Source organism: Oncorhynchus clarkii, chromosome 28 (assembly GCF_045791955.1).
Source record: "Oncorhynchus clarkii lewisi isolate Uvic-CL-2024 chromosome 28, UVic_Ocla_1.0, whole genome shotgun sequence".
Lineage (NCBI taxonomy): Eukaryota > Metazoa > Chordata > Actinopteri > Salmoniformes > Salmonidae > Oncorhynchus > Oncorhynchus clarkii.
In genome coordinates, this window is record NC_092174.1 from 24,143,705 (window position 1) to 24,162,581 (window position 18,877).

The 18,877-nt window shown below is 42.1% G+C and overlaps 1 protein-coding gene across 4 annotated transcripts in view; it reads right to left on the reverse strand.

Moving 5' to 3' along the window:
• The window catches only part of LOC139386613 (collagen alpha-1(XV) chain-like), a 39,866-nt gene extending 26,290 nt beyond the window's left edge, over window positions 1–13,576 (reverse strand). For 2 of the 4 annotated variants that reach the window (XM_071132329.1, XM_071132330.1), the window contains exons 1-2: window positions 13,440–13,570; window positions 13,275–13,348 (exon numbers count right to left, since the gene is read on the reverse strand). In XM_071132329.1, the coding sequence (XP_070988430.1) occupies window positions 13,275–13,348; window positions 13,440–13,450 (85 nt within the window). In that variant the 5' untranslated portion in view covers window positions 13,451–13,570. Of the gene's footprint in view, window positions 1–13,274; window positions 13,349–13,439 lie in introns of all 4 variants that reach the window. The other 2 variants (XM_071132331.1, XM_071132332.1) reach the window with 2 other exon arrangements.
• Window positions 13,577–18,877: the final 5,301 nt, after the last annotated feature.

Sequence of the window (18,877 nt, forward strand, 5' to 3'; positions counted from 1 at the left end):
ATCCCCCAGGGACAGAAATCAGGACTACAAGATCTCAAAAGTATTCTGTAAAAAAGGCACCACAAACGAACAAATAATTAAATTGAACATTAACGGTTTCTACAACATTTGGCATTTAACATATTACCTATCCTCAGTCAGTTGCATTCATGTCCATTAATAAACTCAATAGAAGTACAGGTGTATAGGTACATCTCCACAGTTTTTTAAATGATTGACAGAAATGCTCAACTAGGGCAAATAGTACAGGGCCAGGAATCTGCCAATCAGTGGCTGTCTGACTTTGAGGGGCCATGGGCACTGATTTGACATGGGAGAGTGTAAAGCTGAACTGTGACAAAAGAGGGGAGGAGAAACAAGGCACGGAGGAGAGGAGGAGAGGAGATGGGTTTGTGCCAAGCCTGCACAGTTCAGTGATCAGAGGGGCTGGGCAGACAGGCAGGCAGGCATAGTGACAAAGAGAAGCCTCTTCCGCTACTCAGTACTCATGGCTCTGGTGTTGTGTGTTGAGGGGATGAGGATGGGGCCTAGGGACAGGTCCTGACAGCCCTGCCAGCAGCGCACGCACGCACGCGCACACACACACACACACACACACACACACACACACACACACACACACACACACACACACACACACACACACACACACACAGAAGAGGATGAGCCCACTCCGGACCAATCATTTATATGTAACAGAGGAACACACTGTTCAGATATTGCGTCATTAACAGTAACGGTACCCATTAAAATGCACAGTAAGATTACCTATACACAATCATCCATTGAACACTAACTGTTACTGTGATGTGCATGTTTGGATATTTCAACCAGGACTTGGAATAGACAGTGCATTATCATTTCACAGCAATCCACAGAGGTGCTATGGATGGACTCCATACTAAAGAGACTGGACACTGGGGCTACCGTGGTCCTAATGAGGGACTAGAAGTTTGCTAAATGGACCAGATGATGGATTTACTGTAATCTGGAGAAAAGCAGAGAGGAAGAAAGGAAGCCCTGGTTTGCCTGCCCCCTGGTGGTAGTATTTTTTGTAAGGCTGTTCTGGGGATCCATGTTGCACCCCTCTCTAATTCCAGTCTTACCCAGGGGGACTAGGGGGCAGGGGGCTAGGAGGCCAGGGAAGGTAACCACTAACCTCAGTCTCACTTAAATGCCCCCACAACATCCATTAATTGGTTTATTGTCACGAGCCATCAGCTGAAGCATGTTGTGAATCTATTCACACAGAGATGAGACTGTAATTTTCCAAAGGGAAACAGCACACAAGACCTTTGACGATATAGTAATATAGTAACACCTGCAACTTCATCACATGTATAGAAGAGCTTTGGCCCAAAGTGATTTAAATGCCCATTGCAATGAACAATGAGGACTGATGTATTGCCTGCTCAACATTGCCTGCTCCCTAACGTTCTCACTACTTATAGAACAGTTATACTGTTTGGCTTCCCTTATGCCCCTTTTCCTCTCCAACACCAAATAGCCTGAAGCCACAGGGCTCTTCTTGCAGGCTCTATTTCTCTACGTTGGAGCATTTCGAACCGTAGGTCAGGATTTTTGACCTGTCTACATGTACATTGAACAACACCATAGCTGTGTTTTCTACGTTTTGTTATTTCTCTATAACAAAAAAAGCAACGACGATGTTGCCTCTTTTACAGTGGTGGTCAATAGGAAAGAATGATGGTTTTCCCCAATTTGTGGGCGTGGTCAAGGGGAATTCCTTAATATTACATGAACACCAACTGGGACTGCCTATAGCTTACAGCACAGTCGTAAATTCATACAACCCACAGCTAATCACAGCAGTCTCTGCCACTTTAGATTGACCAATGTGATGTCAGTAGGGTTCAGGTCTCACTAAAGAGAAGAGCCAACCTGACAGCCAACCTTGACAAGAGGTCAGTTCTCACTAATCATTTAGCAAAGCAAAGGAGGCTTCACGGGTGAAGAAAAACAGAGCTTCGCCACATTAAATCACCATCACTGGGAAGCTCTCTCATCAAGAGCTCCTCAAATATTGTATCATTATTATGGGCAGCAGATCAAAAGCAGTCTGGTTTAATTGGGGTGATTTAGTCAGACACGTGGGCCCACCGGCCTCTAGTTCAGTCTGGATTTATTGGGGTGATTTAGTCAGACACGTGGGCCCACCGGCCTCTAGTTCAGTCTGGATTTATTGGGGTGATTTAGTCAGACATGTGGGCCCACCGGCCTCTAGTTCAGTCTGGATTTATTGGGGTGATTTAGTCAGACACGTGGGCCCACCGGCCTCTAGTTCAGTCTGGATTTATTGGGGTGATTTAGTCAGACACGTGGGCCCACTGGCCTCTAGTTCAGTCTGGATTTATTGGGGTGATTTAGTCAGACACGTGGGCCCACCGACCTCTAGTTCAGTCCGGATTTATTGGGGTGATTTAGTCAGACACGTGGGCCCACCGGCCTCTAGTTCAGTCTGGATTTATTGGGGTGATTTAGTCAGACACGTGGGCCCACTTTGCCTCTAGTTCAGTCTGGATTTATTGAAGTGATTTAGTCAGACACGTGGGCCCACCGGCCTCTAGTTCAGTCCGGATTTATTGGGGTGATTTAGTCAGACACGTGGGCCCACCGGCCTCTAGTTCAGTCTGGATTTATTGGGGTGATTTAGTCAGACACGTGGGCCCACTTTGCCTCTAATTCAGTCTGGATTTATTGAAGTGATTTAGTCAGACACGTGGGCCCACCGGCCTCTAGTTCAGTCCGGATTTATTGGGGTGATTTAGTCAGACACGTGGGCCCACTTTGCCTCTAGTTCAGTCTGGATTTATTGAAGTGATTTAGTCAGACACGTGGGCCCACCGGCCTCTAGTTCAGTCTGGATTTATTGGGGTGATTTAGTCAGACACGTGGGCCCACCGGCCTCTAGTTCAGTATGATCTCAGTCTCTTTCTCAAAAATAGATTTGTCCCATCATGTAGCAAGACCAACATTCTGATGTTCTATTCTTCTTTGAATATTATTTTCCTTGATAAATAATCAATTTTTAGTATACCACCAGACGTTAGGATATTCAGGAGATCCCTTCTCCAGTAACTATCCTCACCAGTTGTTTACAGTAAGGAAAGTATTCAGACCCCTTGACTTTTCCCACATTTTGTTACGTTACAGCCTTATCCTAAAATGGATTTAATAAAAACATTTCCACGTCAATCTACACACAATTGAAAAATTTAAAGTGAAAACAGGTCTTTAGAATATTTTGCAAATGTATCACAAATAAAAAACAGAAATCCCTTTTTTAAATACTAAGGTAGCCACTCCTCAGTAAGGCTGGACAGCCCGCTTGAAGTTTGCCAAAAGGCACCTAAAGGACTCTCGTACCATGAGAAACAAGATTATTTGGTCTGATGAAACCAAGATTAAACTCTTTGGCCTGAATGCCAAGCGTCAAGTCCAGAGGAAACCTAGCACCATCCCTACAGTGAAGCATGGTGGTGGCAGCATCATGCTGTTGGGAATGTTTTCCAGCAGCAGGGACTGGGAGACTAGTCAGGATGGAGGGAAAGATGAAAGTACAGAGAGATCCTTGATGAAAACCTGCTCCAGAGCACTCAAGACCTCAGACTGGGGCAAAGGTTCACCTTCCATCAGGACAACGACCCTAAGCACACAGCCAAGACAACGCATGAGTGGCTTCGGGACAAGATTGAATCGTACTACACTCGTCGGATGTGGCAGGGTTTGCAAACTATTACAGACTACAAAGGGAAGCTGAATAAAGTAACAAAATGTGGAAAAGGTCAATGGGTCTGAATACTTTCTGAATGCACTGTATACATTCAGTTCAGCCTAAATTTTATCTGAGGGCTGGCCAATGTCTTTAATAAAACTACATCAAATCTCAACGGCATAAAACTGCCACATGACATTCAAATAAAAGGGCGTTACTATGGACAAAATGCCAACTTGACATAAAAAGCATAAAACATTCCTTTGAATTTACAGTTGGACCAATCCACTTTGAGGACAGAGTATGTAGGATGTCCATACGGTAGCCAATGTATTTATTGTGTCAGAGGAACATAAAATCCCAATCCCTGTCTAGATATAAGAGCTAGGTATGGAGACCAGTGGAGAGGTAGACAGTGTGTGACTGTTCTCCACTCTCGGACAGGTAATAATAGAACATGTCACCTTTAAACTCTCCCTCCACACATAGATACATAAGTTCCCTCTCCCTCCTAGCGATCCAACTCAATGCAGCCTCGATTGCAGGTCTGTTTTCCTATTGCTAGGAAAACAGCAATAGGAAAAAATCCCCAAATCCTAGATGCCAAAGTCCTGCCCTTGAGCAAGGCGCTTAACCCCTACAACAACTCCTAGTGTGGCAGTTCACCTCGCCAAAACCTATGTATTGGATTAAAAGTGGAAGTAGAGCGATTTACATGGTTAACTGCCTTGCTCAAGGGTACATTGGCAGATTTTTCCCCCAGTCGGCTCAGGGATTCGAACCAGCAACCTTTCAGTTACTGGCCCAATGCTCTTTCGCACTAGGCTACCTGCCAGCCCATGTGTGTAAACCAGTCCTAGGGGGTTTTGACATATGCTTTGTTTGTGATTAGGTAGGACTAAGACCTGCCCATCCTTATTGTGATGCAGACTGCCTCCCTCAGGGAAGGTGAAATCCAGAGAATGTAAAGAATGCTAGAGCTGAAGACACCTCCTGTCTCCCCAACACCCAGCTAAAGACACAGTGACCACCTGCAGGTCAGAGCTGAAAAGGGGGGGGGGGAGAGAGTGAATGCATTTTCTTCAATCAATTATTTTAGAACTAGGGAGCTCCTCTATTGTCACTCAGGGATCAATCACAGTTAACCTGGGCTGGGAAGAGGGGTCCCAGGAGACAGACTAAGTATGGTGGGAAAAGCCCCAAAACAGAGAGAAGATAGAGCCTATGAGTGGGTGTGTTGTTACCTAACCTGGGGGTGGCCAGAAAGCTGACCTCACAATAAGAATGCCTGTTCTAGAATGTCCTCAGAGAAAGAATGAAAAGCCAAAAAGCCAACAAAGGATTATTAAGGCACAGCTATATCTGACCCTTGTGAGACATCAACCTATGCGGTTGAGATACAAAACTGTATTTCCAAAATACTAAGCCTGGGTGGTGACCCTGCCATTTTGTGTAAACCACAGAGTGCAGATTGAGTGTAGCAATAGACTAAACCTGATGTTGATGTTACTGATAGACAATCAATGTCCTTGAGTGAGTATGTTCACTAATCGAACGGCTTACTTACAGGTCTTCAGTTGACAGTGGGTAACGTATACAGAAAAGTACTTTGAACTTCGTCTTACCGACTGTCACAACCGTGAAGAGCAGTAACGTGGCTCAGCAGCAAATTGAAATATCCCAAAGGCGCCTTGTATTTGAGGATATGCCTCTATGCCATGAATCCAGAGTTTGGCATTGGCTCTAGATAACCTTGAGTGAACTTAGTGGATAAAGCGACACAGCTCTCCACAGAGTGAGTACAGAGAGGGTCTCTTTTGACCAAAGTGGTTGTGATGTTCAGGGCAGGTCGTCCAGCCAATTCTATTAGCTTTAAAGAAAGTCATGAGAGGAGAATTACCCAACCTCAGACATTCTCCTCTCCTCAGATACAGACAGTGGCCTAAAGCGTGTGGCTGTGTGCTGTGACAGCCATGTAGGGATGGTGGACAGCAGTTGCCTGCAGCCATTGGTAATTGAGTAAAGAAGATACACAGTGTCTGGCATTGGCTGATTGAGTGGAATGACTTGTATTAAATGCATTACAGTGAGGTCAATAATATAAACCTATGTTAAATGCAAGTTATTTTGGAAGTTATCAGAGCACATAACACATGAACACCTCCAACTCGATCGTCAAGTTTGCAGATAACACTACAGTGGTAGGCTTGATTACCAACAACGACGAGACAGCCTACGGGGAGGAGGTGAGGGCCCTCAGAGTGTGGTGTCAAGGAAAATAACCTCTCACTCAACGTCAACAAAATGAAGGAGATGATCGTGGACTTCAGGAAACAGCAGAGGGAGCACCCCCCCTATCCACATCGACGGGACAGTAGTGGAGAAGGTGGAACGTTTTAAGTTCCTCTGCATACACCTCACGGAGAAACTGAAATGGTCCACCCACACAGACAGCGTGGTGAAGAAGGTGCAACAGCGCCTCTTCAACCTCAGGAGGCTGAAGAAATGTGGCTTGTCACCGAAAACACTCACAAACCTTTACAGATGCACAATCGAGAGCATCCTGTCCTGCTGTATCACCGCCTGGTACGGCAACTGCTCCGCCCACAACCATAAGGCTCTCCAGAGGGTAGTTCGGTCTGCACAACGCATCACCGGGGGCAAACTACCTGCCCTCCAGGACACCTACATCACCCGATGTCACAGGAAGGCCAAAAAGATCATCAAGGACAACAACCACCCGAGCCACTGCCTGTTCACCCCGATATCATCCAGAAGGTGAGGTCAGTACAGGTGCATCAAAGCTGGGACTGAGAGTCTAAAAAACAGCTTATATCTCAAGACCATCAGACTGTTAAACAGCCATCACTAACATTGACTGGCTGCTGCCAACATACTGACTCAAATCTCTAGCCACTTTAATAATAAAAAATTAGATGTAATAAATGTTTCACTGGTCACTTTAAACAATGCCACTTTATATCATTTTTACATATTCTACATTACTCTTCTCATATGTATATACTGTACTCTATACCATCTACTGTATCTTGTCTATGCCGCATGGCCATCGCTTATCCATATATTTACATGTACATATTCTTATTCATTCCTTTACACTTGTGTGTATAAGGTAGTTGTTGTGAAATTGTTACATTACTTGTTAGATATTACTGCACGGTCGGAACTAGAAGCACAAGCATTTCGCTACACTCGCATTAACATCTGCTAACCATGTGTATGTGACCAATAAAATGTGATATTGATCAGGAATCCTTCAGTTGTACGATGTGTACACTAATGTCCACAGATTGAATAATACAAGGCATGAAACATTCCAGCAACGTTTTAGTATTAACTTCAATTAACTCTTGAATGTCAAAGTCTCTTTCAACAGCTGTGTGTCCTCTGACAATACTAAGCCTGGCATGCGGGCTAAGCCTTGGTCAATCTTGACATCTGGCCCACTGAAATACAGTACACTTAGTTTTGTATTGTTTCAAGTGTCCCCCGACCTTACCCTAACCCCCACCCTTATCCCCACCCGCACCCCAAGCCCACCATCGCCTGAAGACAAGCGTAGTAGGGGACAGAGGAGGGCCATGTGCTCATTGATGTGTTTTTTCCATTGGGTAATGCGTGCCCCAGATAATTGGGAGAGCTGAATAGGCGAGTCAATGTGGTAAGTCCTATAGACAAGTGGTCTCTCATGGTTGATCTACCCTTTATGAGCTCATTTGGTCCGTGGTGGCCTTGTAGGTTCACTCCCATTGTCAATTGTGTAATTGTTTGAACTAGCTCAAACGCCCCAAATATGTGGGATTTTACACGAGTTTGAATGGGAGAATTCTATTGAATCTCCAATCAACACATTGTATTATATGAATATCATGAGGTTTCTTGTCTATGGACATTTGTGAAGGTTGGCTAGGAGACACTTCTGTGGCCAGTCCTCTTGTTGGCCCAGCTGTAAGCCACTACCTAAACACAACTTCTCAGCCTGAAACATGACACATTAGACCACAACTTTTATGAGACCACCCTCTCATTTTCTGATTTCCTGTCTACAATCTAAGTGATTGCATTTAAATGCCCCCCAGTCCTATTCATCTCTTAAACACCTCTACATCATGTTTCAGTTGAGAATAGTTCATTCATGGCCATGTCTTCCTGTGCCTGGGTGTAACTATTTACATTTGGGCTATCACAGGCTGTATAGAGAGGCTGGGCTGACCTGAACACAGGTCTACAGTACAGTAGCACTACAAGGGCTAACACGGCCATATTTCATTTCGTGCCCTCATTGGAAGCAATAACAAACAGAGCTCAGGGTCAGCCTTAAGGGCACACCTTTAAAGATCAATGTAATTAACATGAACATTTTCTGAAACATCACCTGTCTTGCTGGGTAATGAGCATCAGATTAGTTTATTTATCTAATTCTAAATGAATACCTTCTAACCTGGGGTAAAGGTGAGTGGGAGGTCAGGCCAGCTAAAGTACTACATTACCATTAATGCAATAAATTGTTTAATAACTAGATTCCTAATAACATCTGGGAGTACAGTACAGTTCACTAGGGACGTTTCTGCTGCAACGCTGTTCCCACAATTAGTAGGAATGGCTGGGCAGAGAGACCTGTTGAGATGCATTGTGTGGTCTGCCACTCATGCTTATTTGGGTCAGACAAAGGAGGGCCTGCGCCGTCTCTCTGGGTCTGCCAAGGGTCCCTTCACAACACAACAGGACAGAAGAGTTAGCAGTGTATCAGGGTTCAGACAAGCAAGCCCTTTCCAAAAACAAGAAGTACACAAATGCATGCGCACACACACAGACACACACACACATACTTTGGCAGGTAAAAAGAACACAATGCCTCTGGGTCTGGTTTTGTCTTTCAGTCCGCTCTATAAAGACTATCTAGCCATTTCACTGACTCACTCAACCAATCGGAAATCATACAGCACTGGTGGCATCACGTCACAACAGAATGTGGCAACATTATGTCCACACAGGAAAACAGTCCAGTAAAACAAACCTCTTTAGATTATTGTTCAGACTGAGACAGATTTGTTACAGTGACTGAGCAGTGATTCAGCACCAGCAGAGTTCATTCATAAATCTCCCTTTGTAGGGAGTGAAAAGGGTCAAATGTACAGGAGTGAAAGAGGTCAAATGTACAAGTGAGATAACTTAGTAACGTGCCCTCAAACTATGAACTGTCACTGTGATCATCACTGTCTAGTGTCGACTGGTATCTCAATGATTTGTAGCCCCACAGTCACACTCTCCTCTAATTATGGTCTCACAGGAGAAGACTGGAGTCATTTGGTGTAAATATACCCATATGCCAGCAGAATGTATGATCTTACAAGTTCATTTTGAGCTCATGTTCACCTCTAACTAGCCTCTGTAGAGTCCCCAACAACCGAATGTTCAAGTTTTCAGGGGAAATGGAAAGAGAGCCTCTGACACGACTTCTGCTTTTTAACATTAACCAGGTGACATCTTAACTCCTGCTCCTGGATTGGTTGAACTGTGCAGAAGAGAACCTCCCCTGACAGGTTTTAATTTATTTTACACATACTACGTTTGGTTAACCTCTACCTAACATCGAGAACAGTGTAGAGTTTAAACACACCTGGGATGTTAAATGTGTCACCTGGTCTAGTTCATTCAATGGTTCTCATGAGACAGCACTTTGATGAGGTGGTGAGATGCTGCTATAATCTAACAATAGGTGATCTATGCAGCACAAACACAAACACAAGCAGACCAATCAGAGCAAGAGTTCACAGATGAGAGAGAAGACACCACCCAGCAGGAATAACACTCTCCTAGTCAAAAGTAGTGCACTATAAAGGGAATGGCACCCTATTCCATTTGGGATGTTGCAGCCTAAATGTGAGGTGTTGACAGGAGGTACATCTAGTCATTCATTCTCCATGCCAGTGTAATCTCTCTATGAATCTGTGTCAGGTCGTCCCCAACACAGCTGCATAATGGCCAGGGTTCCCTTTCACTGGGCGTGTTTCCACAACTTTACAGGACGGAGCAGCAGCAGACAGAGAGAGAGAGAGAGGGAGAGTGCTGAGTGCCCCCCATGGAGCCTCCAGGAACACTATACTTTATGTTCCCCTTCATTTGACCCCTGATTTTAATGAATTCTAGTGAATTTAAAGCTTCATGTGTTGTTTGTCTAAAAACACATTTCCCTCTAAGATTGCTCTATGATTGTAATCAGATAAGATTCTCGTATGAACTCATGTCACTTACAGTTTTCTAAGGCAGACACAAGATTGCCTTCACATTCAAATGTGGATCATCTTTAGATGAGGAGTGTACTTACTAGCCTTTTCAACAGATGTAACCAAGGAGGAAACCTCACGTCTACAAAATAACACATTTTGAGCACATGGAAAATATTGTATTCACGTCAACGTCCCAAAAAGGAAAATAACTTTCCATTGAGTGGCTTTTCTCCTCAAAACTAAAGCTAACCGTTACATTATAGCTCATTGACAACTTTTACAGTTGGTCTTTAAACACAATTCTGTTCTTCATGGCAATATACTGTAAATGGAGCTTACTGGGACCCTTTCCAAGAAGTGGAGGGAATTTCTTAGCCCATAAATCTTTGAATAAGGTTAATACTGTGAATTGTTCAACATATTAACTGGGCTTCGAAAGAAAACTCCCACTGGGGGTCACTTCACTGTACTTTATTGACTAAACATGAGTTCCTTCGTGAGGAACTGCACTAAACTAATATCAAATGTGAAAGGCAGTAATATTCGGCCCCAATAAAACATTTAAAAATCTGTGAAATAGACTTGACTGTAAAATGATGAAGTCCTCAGTCATATTTTTTTTTATACTTCAGTTAGCAGTGTGTTTTGTGGGAAGACGACACAATCCCTGTTGCCTTTCACATCTTAATTACCAGATGTTTTGGCAATCGAGTGATGATTATTTTTAGAATTACGACATTCCTACACATACACACATTCCCATGTTTTAACGCAGACATCTCAAAACTGCACATTGCGAATCAGAATGATGTTATTATACAGGCTTTTGGTATTCTTTATTCTAATTTGACTCGAGGCATAGTTAACATGATATTCTCCAGAGCCACTCCATTAGACAGCAGATTGAAAATGAAATATGTATTTCTGAATAGCCCTTCAGCGATTAACTTAAGTCTGTGTTCAACAGATGGTACTGTGCAGAGTCAGGTTGATGATAAAGTAACAACCTTAGATAACAGCACAGTTATATCTCTATGGTAATAACAATGTCCTAGTGAACCTTACTTCATAAGGTTCCACAATAGTGCACTTGTCTGAGATGGCAAGCTGAAGCATAAATGGATAATATCTGCTCACCAACTCAATCAACATTAGTCTGTAGCCAGAGGGGATGTTTTTGGCTTTCTTGGTTTGACTTAAACCCAGTGAATGTGCAGCTCTGTAAACACAGAAACCGTATTTAAACCCTGTCACACAGGGTTGGAGAAACACCCCAATATCATCCCTCCCTCTCACGTCCCTGTCTAAAACCCATCGAGAGAATGGGCTGGGAGTGTTTTCCTCCTCTCCCACTTCAAAGTCACTTTTCCACACGGGCATGGTCAGCATTACAAGCATGTGGACAAGAGGGAAGACCTAATTTACATAAGAAGTGACCACACCAGTTCACACCCAGGTGCTGTGTTTAACCAGACCACTGCTTCCAGGTCCACTGTGCACACATGAGGATGGGGAGGAGACCATGTCCCATCAAACAAGCAATAGAACCACATCCTATAGCACAGTATATGAGGACCTATTGAAACAAATTCAATCAATTAGACATGCTAAATTGGAAGGGGGGGGATATCTATACACTCTAAAAAGTGTTCATTTATACGTATTGTACTGTATGTGACTCACATATTATTTTGAATACATATGCAAAAAATGCAGGTCCACATAAGGACGTCATATGATCATATAACTCAGACTAGCTCTGAATCTGTTTATCAAATAGTTGCCTTCAGCTATTCATACAATAAAATAGTTGCATTCAACTTTCAGTGTGGAGGTAACATTTTCAGCTGACGGGTCATTTGAAAAGCATCTGAAGCCTGGGTGGTCCAATGTAATGTACACTAAAATAAAACTAAATAGGCTTACATCTCACACCTTAATGCCAGAGTCCTTAAAGGCCCAATGCAGACGTTTTTATATTCAACATCAAATCATTTCATTTCTGGGTAACAATTAAGTACAGTACTGTAATATAATTCCATTAAAATGGGCAAAAGTAGGTTTTTAGCAAATGTCTGGGAGTGGTCTGAGTGGGGAGGGAAAAACAAAAAAATCACTGTTATTGGTATCGAGATTTGGTACTCTCTTTGTTATTGGTCTATTAACCAATTTACAGCATGGTGATGTCACCATTCAAAGCTAAAACTGAATTGAAAAATTATTAAACTGATTTATTTTCTCACCAGTCTGCAATCAATTACCCATAATTACCCAGACTCACATAGACTTGTTAAGCACTTATTTAAGCTTGACACAACAAAGGGGCTGAGTACTTATTGACTCAAGACATTTCAGCTTTTCATTTTTAATTAATTTGGATGAACATAGTCCACTTTGACATTATGGGGCATTGTGTGTAGGCCAGTGAAAAAAAATCTAAATTGTATCCACATTTAATACAGGCTGTAACACAACAACATGTGGAAAAATCAAGGGGTGTGAATACTTTCGGAAAGCATGTATAAGGAAATAACACTGATTACATTTTTTCACACTTTTGCAGTTAGTTTCATCACCTGTTGTACAATATGATATAAAACACAGGAATAACGTAATTATGACCGGCACTGTGGCTTTAATTGAAACAATAACAAAGCAGTTGCCCAGCCTCTGTTTTAGTAAAAAGCCGAGGGATGGCCTGGAGAAACGTAACCACTCTCAACTTCATAGACAGAGCTATGGATGCAAGGACTGGCCATCCAAATTAGAGTTTGAATCATGTTTTGAGGCTATACAGTGTGTGTTTACATTTACATAGTTTACAAACATTGGAGTAAAACAAGCTTATATGATTGGTTCTGATGGGGTAGAACAGTTGAACTAAGCTCACGAGGCATTTATACGTTATATTTTTCAACAATCAATGGGTATAGAGTATAACATTCATTTATAGGTCCAAAAATCGATTTAGCAGCTAAGGATTCAAGCTTTAAATCAACTTCCTCGCAAAGTGATCATGTAGCCTTTATCAATTTGACATACTGTATGTAACCAATTTCACATAATGAAGGCTATTTGAAAAGAAGATACTTTTGTCTTTCAATTAGCCCATGTTCATTCCAAGAGTAGTCAGAGTCAAGACATTCTTTACCGCGGAACACGTAGCAGGTCAATAGCCTAGGCTTTGAGAATCACATACAGCACTTCCAAGTAGCCTATCTCCCCGAAAAAAAAACATCAAATAGACCTATATTAATTATGAATACTTACATTTCAAAACGTCTTACCTTCAATGACCTCAACCGCAGTAGAAAAGTGATACAGCAGGACGAGATGAATAACCAGAGACCACCTGGACATGCTGGAGATAAGCAAATTATGTTAGGTGAGTTAGCCCGAAACTTTTTTGGTCTTCAAAATTAAGCACAAAACATTCAAATAAACACCCTTACCGAATAATCATTTTGGGCTCGATTTGCAAAATCCAATCATTCAAAATGGTCCTTAACGTGCTTAGAGCTGGAATCTGCTCTCTCACGCGCTCTGTCTCCTGCGGACCTTTGCATCTCCTGCGACTGAGTGCACTCTCAAGCTCTCTCCCGCGCGCGCGCTCTCTCTTTCTCTCTCTCTCTCTCTCTCTCTCTCTCTCTCTCTCTCTCAGCCTGGAGTAAACCCACCAATCGAACAAAGACATTCTCAGTTCTTCAGTGAGTCACTGGCCCATGGACATGGAAATCTGACTCCTTAAAATCCCTCACTGAACCGCTGCGTTAAACTTCTTATCCTCGCCATTTTTATGGCGACTAGCTGAACTGCCATAGACTTTTCCAGTAGCACTGTTTATTTTTATTTTTATTAGAGCTACTGAATATGATGGCATGTCAGCTATATTGCAATCATTTTATCAAGCTTGCTGGGGATAGCTCCTCTACATACTGTAAAAAAAAGAAGTTTGTATAACCAATTCCACAAGTGTTTCATTTAGAGTGTTGCAATAAATTGTCATTTTTGAGTTGGCCTTAATTTTGTTCTGACTCAATGAGACAAGTTGGGGAAAATTGAAAAAAAAAATCAGTGTGTTAACTGCCTTGGACATGTAACCGAACGGTTGCAAGATCAAGATCAAATCCCTGAGCTGACAAGTTCGTTCTCCCCTTGAACAAGGCAGTTAACCCACTGTTCCTAGGTCGTCATTAAAAATAAGAATGTGTTCTTAACTGACTCGCCTAATTAAATAAAGGAAATAAATATTTATAAAATATTGCAAAACGAATGGTAAACATCCTTTCATGGCTGATACCTAACAATAAGTAGTGGCACTGTGACAGTGAAGTTTAGCAATAAGGTCATAGGTGAATACCTTGCAAGTCTGTTTGATGTTTAGCTGTCATCAACCACTGGGGTCTGTTAAGGCCTTTCCATAGACCCTGTATCACATTACTCTCAGCACCCTGTCTAGATGCTAATCTGTGGCAGACTTCATGAACTGGGCCTGCTGGAGACAAGGTTAGCGCTAGCAAGGTGTACCCTGTTGGCATGTTGACCATGCCAGACATCCCCACAAATACCTGACACAATATGCTATTATGAGCTGATATCAGTTGATATGCAACTGCACCATATTCCTCCAGAACAGAGTTTGAAATTGGATGTGGTTTCTTTAAAGGATCATGGAGAAGTTAACATCAATCTTGGATGGTCATTGGTCAATCTAATATGATTTAATAATTGTTCATCAACTGATTTATTACATCAAAGTTTATGACATGATGTTTCCAAGAAAACTGGGAGAAGGAAAGAAAGCTCTAATGAAAGCAATCCTGATGAAGATTTATGTTGTTAATTTACTTGCACCGACTTGAAAATAATTTACTCAGACAATTTGCCTAATTGTTATTTTAGCTGAAGCCCTCTAATCAGTCAGCCACACTTTCCTCTGTCTCACAAAACACATCATGACAAAACCATTACATACCCAACCCAAAATGATTACATACCCAAACTAACATGATTCCATACCCAAACCAAAACCATTACATACCCAAACCAACATGATTACATACCCAAACCAAAACCATTACATACCCAAACCAACATGATTACATACCCAAACCAAAACCATTACTTACCCAAATCAAAGCCATTACATACCCAAACCAAAATTATTACATACCCAAACCAACATGATTACATACCCAAACCAAAACTATTACATTCCCAAACCAAAACCATTACATTCCCAAACCAAAATCATTACATTCCCAAACCAAAACCACTACATTCCCAAACCAAAACCATTACATTCCCAAACCAAAATCATTACATTCCCAAACCAAAATCATTACATAACCAAACCAAAACCATTACATTCCCAAACCAAAATTATTACATACCCAAACCAACATGATTACATACCCAAATCAAAGCCATTACATACCCAAACCAAAACCATTACATACCCAAACCAACATGATTACATACCCAAACCAAAACCATTACATACCCAAACCAACATGATTACATTCCCAAACCAAAACCATTACATACCCAAACCAAAATCATTACATACCCAAACCAAAATCATTACATTCCCAAACCAAAATCATTACATAACCAAACCAAAACCATTACATTCCCAAACCAAAATCATTACATACCCAAACCAAAACCATTTAATTCTGTAACAAAGGAACTAGTGGCATAGTCACGCACTGACAAAGTAAGCTGTGTTATGGCAAACCATTGCACTATAACATAAGAACATTGTAAGAACATTGTAAGAATCATACTGCCCCAAAGCTGCATTCACAGCTATCTGCATGTATCAATCTTTCCCTCACCAAGAACACAGAAGAGGCTGGTTTCAGTGAAAATAGTTGGGTTGGGATGTTAACACCTACAGTTAGTAGGTGTCAGAATGATAATGGTTTTCTGGTAAAGGTTCCCTACTCTACATTTAAACTGTGGAGAATTCAGACATGATTGTTTCTCCCTGATGATTGGAGTTTACATGCTCTTCTAAACTCCCAAGGACAATACGTACAGGGTCAGATCCTATCTATCTTACATAACTGATTTGTTGTTGTCATGACAATGAAGATGTTCTGCTGGAACTTGCAAAGAGCTTTTGTTTCACTATAGAGACGGCATTGTTCCATCATATAATTCTGTGCCATGTAATTCTTACAATATGTTTAAAAATGTATAACTCATCTGATTTCTAGTATTTACAGTAATTCAAGGCCTAGATTCATTAACAGATATTACTAGTTTAGCCTATTTCTTTTTGGAACCACAAATACCACCCCTCTCCATTGTTTTTTGGAGGGGTGGGGTGGGGTGGGGGGGGGGGTTCCTCTCATTAGGCTTTAAGGCTTGTGAGTAGTGACATCTGCATGAGGTATTATTTTCTAGCAGGAGCACCTGTCTCCTCAACCTCTGTATCCCCCCTGCAATATAATGATCATTTGGCTGTTCTGGACCCTGCTTTAACAAGCCAGGTCACTGAGCCTTTTCTTAACGAAGCCACTCAACAGAAATAATTTGTTATCAACAAGGTCTGGTGTCAGCCGACCTCCGACCCCTGGGGTTAAGTGTAGCGGCCAGGGCCTTAAGTTGAGACAAGACACAGCTAGCTAATGACCCAGCAGTGTTATTGCCCTTGGTCAGCTATTGGCTGTCTCTCACAAGTTACAAACCCTGACCTGTAGAGTTAACCCATTACTCCGTTGGCAGATTGTGAATGAATTGTTGGCAATTAATGTTATCGCCAGTAGAGTAATCTGATAGAAAGATTGCAGTCACAGCATGCTTCTTTATCTTTTTGCTCCAAACTATCCCAGTTTGAATCTAGTAACCACAACGGAATCTAAAGTAACACCCATTCCTCAGTCTGCACTGAGTGTACATTCTTCACATCACTTGCACCTTCGACAAGCATTCTGATGATAACTAAGCACTGAGAACATTACTTTACATCCCAGGGCTTAGTTGAATTCCACTCTCAGCAAGATGCAGCTGATACGTTATTAAAGCCTAAGTAATTTTGTTCTCCACTGAAACCTAGCGAACAACAACCTCTCTTTATTCATGAAACAAAATGTTCACATTCTTGATCTGAGATTCAGTATTCTGTCCTAGACACCAATAGAGATGTTACAAAGAGGCACTCAACAAGTTTAGTTAGATTGGCTAAATTTGGAACGAGGGTCAAATCAACTTTAATGTTAATGTCCCGCAAATTACTTAAAGTGATTTGGCTAGGGCACGCATGGCTCATGTGGCTGGTGGTGAAAGAGGCTCTGGGGAAGGGCAGGTGATATTCTTGTGCGATGTCAGATTGTGCGATGTCAGGCCGCGGGTCTGCATCCTCTTGGACAATTCACATGGTTCCAAACCTAACTGTTCGAGGCAGTGGAAAGGAATGGGAGTTTCAATGGGCAATCAGGACACTGTCCGTTCATTCACTGTTCATTTGATCTCCAAGGATTCCATTCACAGTGTACTCTTAATCGCCAATCTGCCCATGATGACAAACCTGTATGTTGTGGTTAAATTAAACTGTGGCTAAGGAAGGCACAAACCGTGGCCATCAAAAGCATCAATATCTGTATATGAGACCACTATCATCCTTTTCAGAGGTAGATTTTAAAAAAGCCTTTCCTTTTTATGTTGTAAGCCTATTCAACACAGTTTTATCATACTCGTTTCAGTAGAATGAGTTTGAATTGGTCATTTTAGGCTTAAAAGTGGAGAGTGGATGAATATTTTCCCAATGCCTGCTTTGTTTCTGAGTCGGCCTACATGGTGAGTTTAGATCTGAGAAGTGAGACTTGCTTTCTTTTACATGATGGGAGGCCAGATCCCCTGCTGTGTCCCTACTGTTGTTATAGGTTGTTGACTGATTGCTTTGGTAACCGCGGTAATGGCTTACGTACTGAAAGTGGATTTTCCCCAAGAACAGCCTTAGTATTCACAGTGCTCGAAAAAAATTGAAATGTGACTTGTGTGGAATGCCATTTGTGGGATGTGACTGGGTTAGCTAGCAGCTTACAGAGGAGGGCTAAATCAGGACAGTGTATGTCATTCTGATCTTTCAAACCATGGGTCAGCAATTGCCATGACCAATCTTAATCAATTGAATTAGTTCAATTCTGATTGAGCACAAGATGATTTCAAAGAAGCTTTGAAATATGTAGAAAATGGAGCCACAAAATGTACATTTGCCATGAACATTCTGCACACACACAGCCCCCCACAAATACACACTTTAGCACACTTTAGCCCCCAGTATTTGATACAATCTCTGGTAGTACCACAGTTTGTGATAAACATATTTCAATTTATGAGGTGTGATGTACTGTATGATAAACAGCTAAACTTCTTTTCATTTCAGTCATTTAGCAGACACTCTTATCCAGAGTGACATAGAGGAGCAATTAGGGTTAAGTGCCTTGCTCAAGGGCCTTTTTCACCTAGTCATAGTCGGCCTGGGGATTCGAACTAGCAGTTTCTGGCCAAACACTCTTAACCACTAAGCTACTCCACACTGTCTTAAGTGTCCTCCTGCATACAATAATGCCTTACCATAATGCCTGTAGGGAAATGTCTATAATGTGAGTGAGAAAAACCATTTCCATAGAGGTTTGCCTCCTCCACCCCAATGTCTCTGAAGCAACCTCTTATAGACTGGGCTCTGGGATTGGGGTGTGTACAATGGTTCAAAATGGGACCCATTATTTTAGAATTCTGTCAGGCTTTGAATATTGATTGATATCTGTGGGGTACCCAGGGTGACACTGAGCTGAAACGGCCACAGTCTGCTCTCTTTAGTCACGGACCATCAAACATCCAGGAGAGGAGAGGTGGGGCATGGATTTGGGATGGGGGC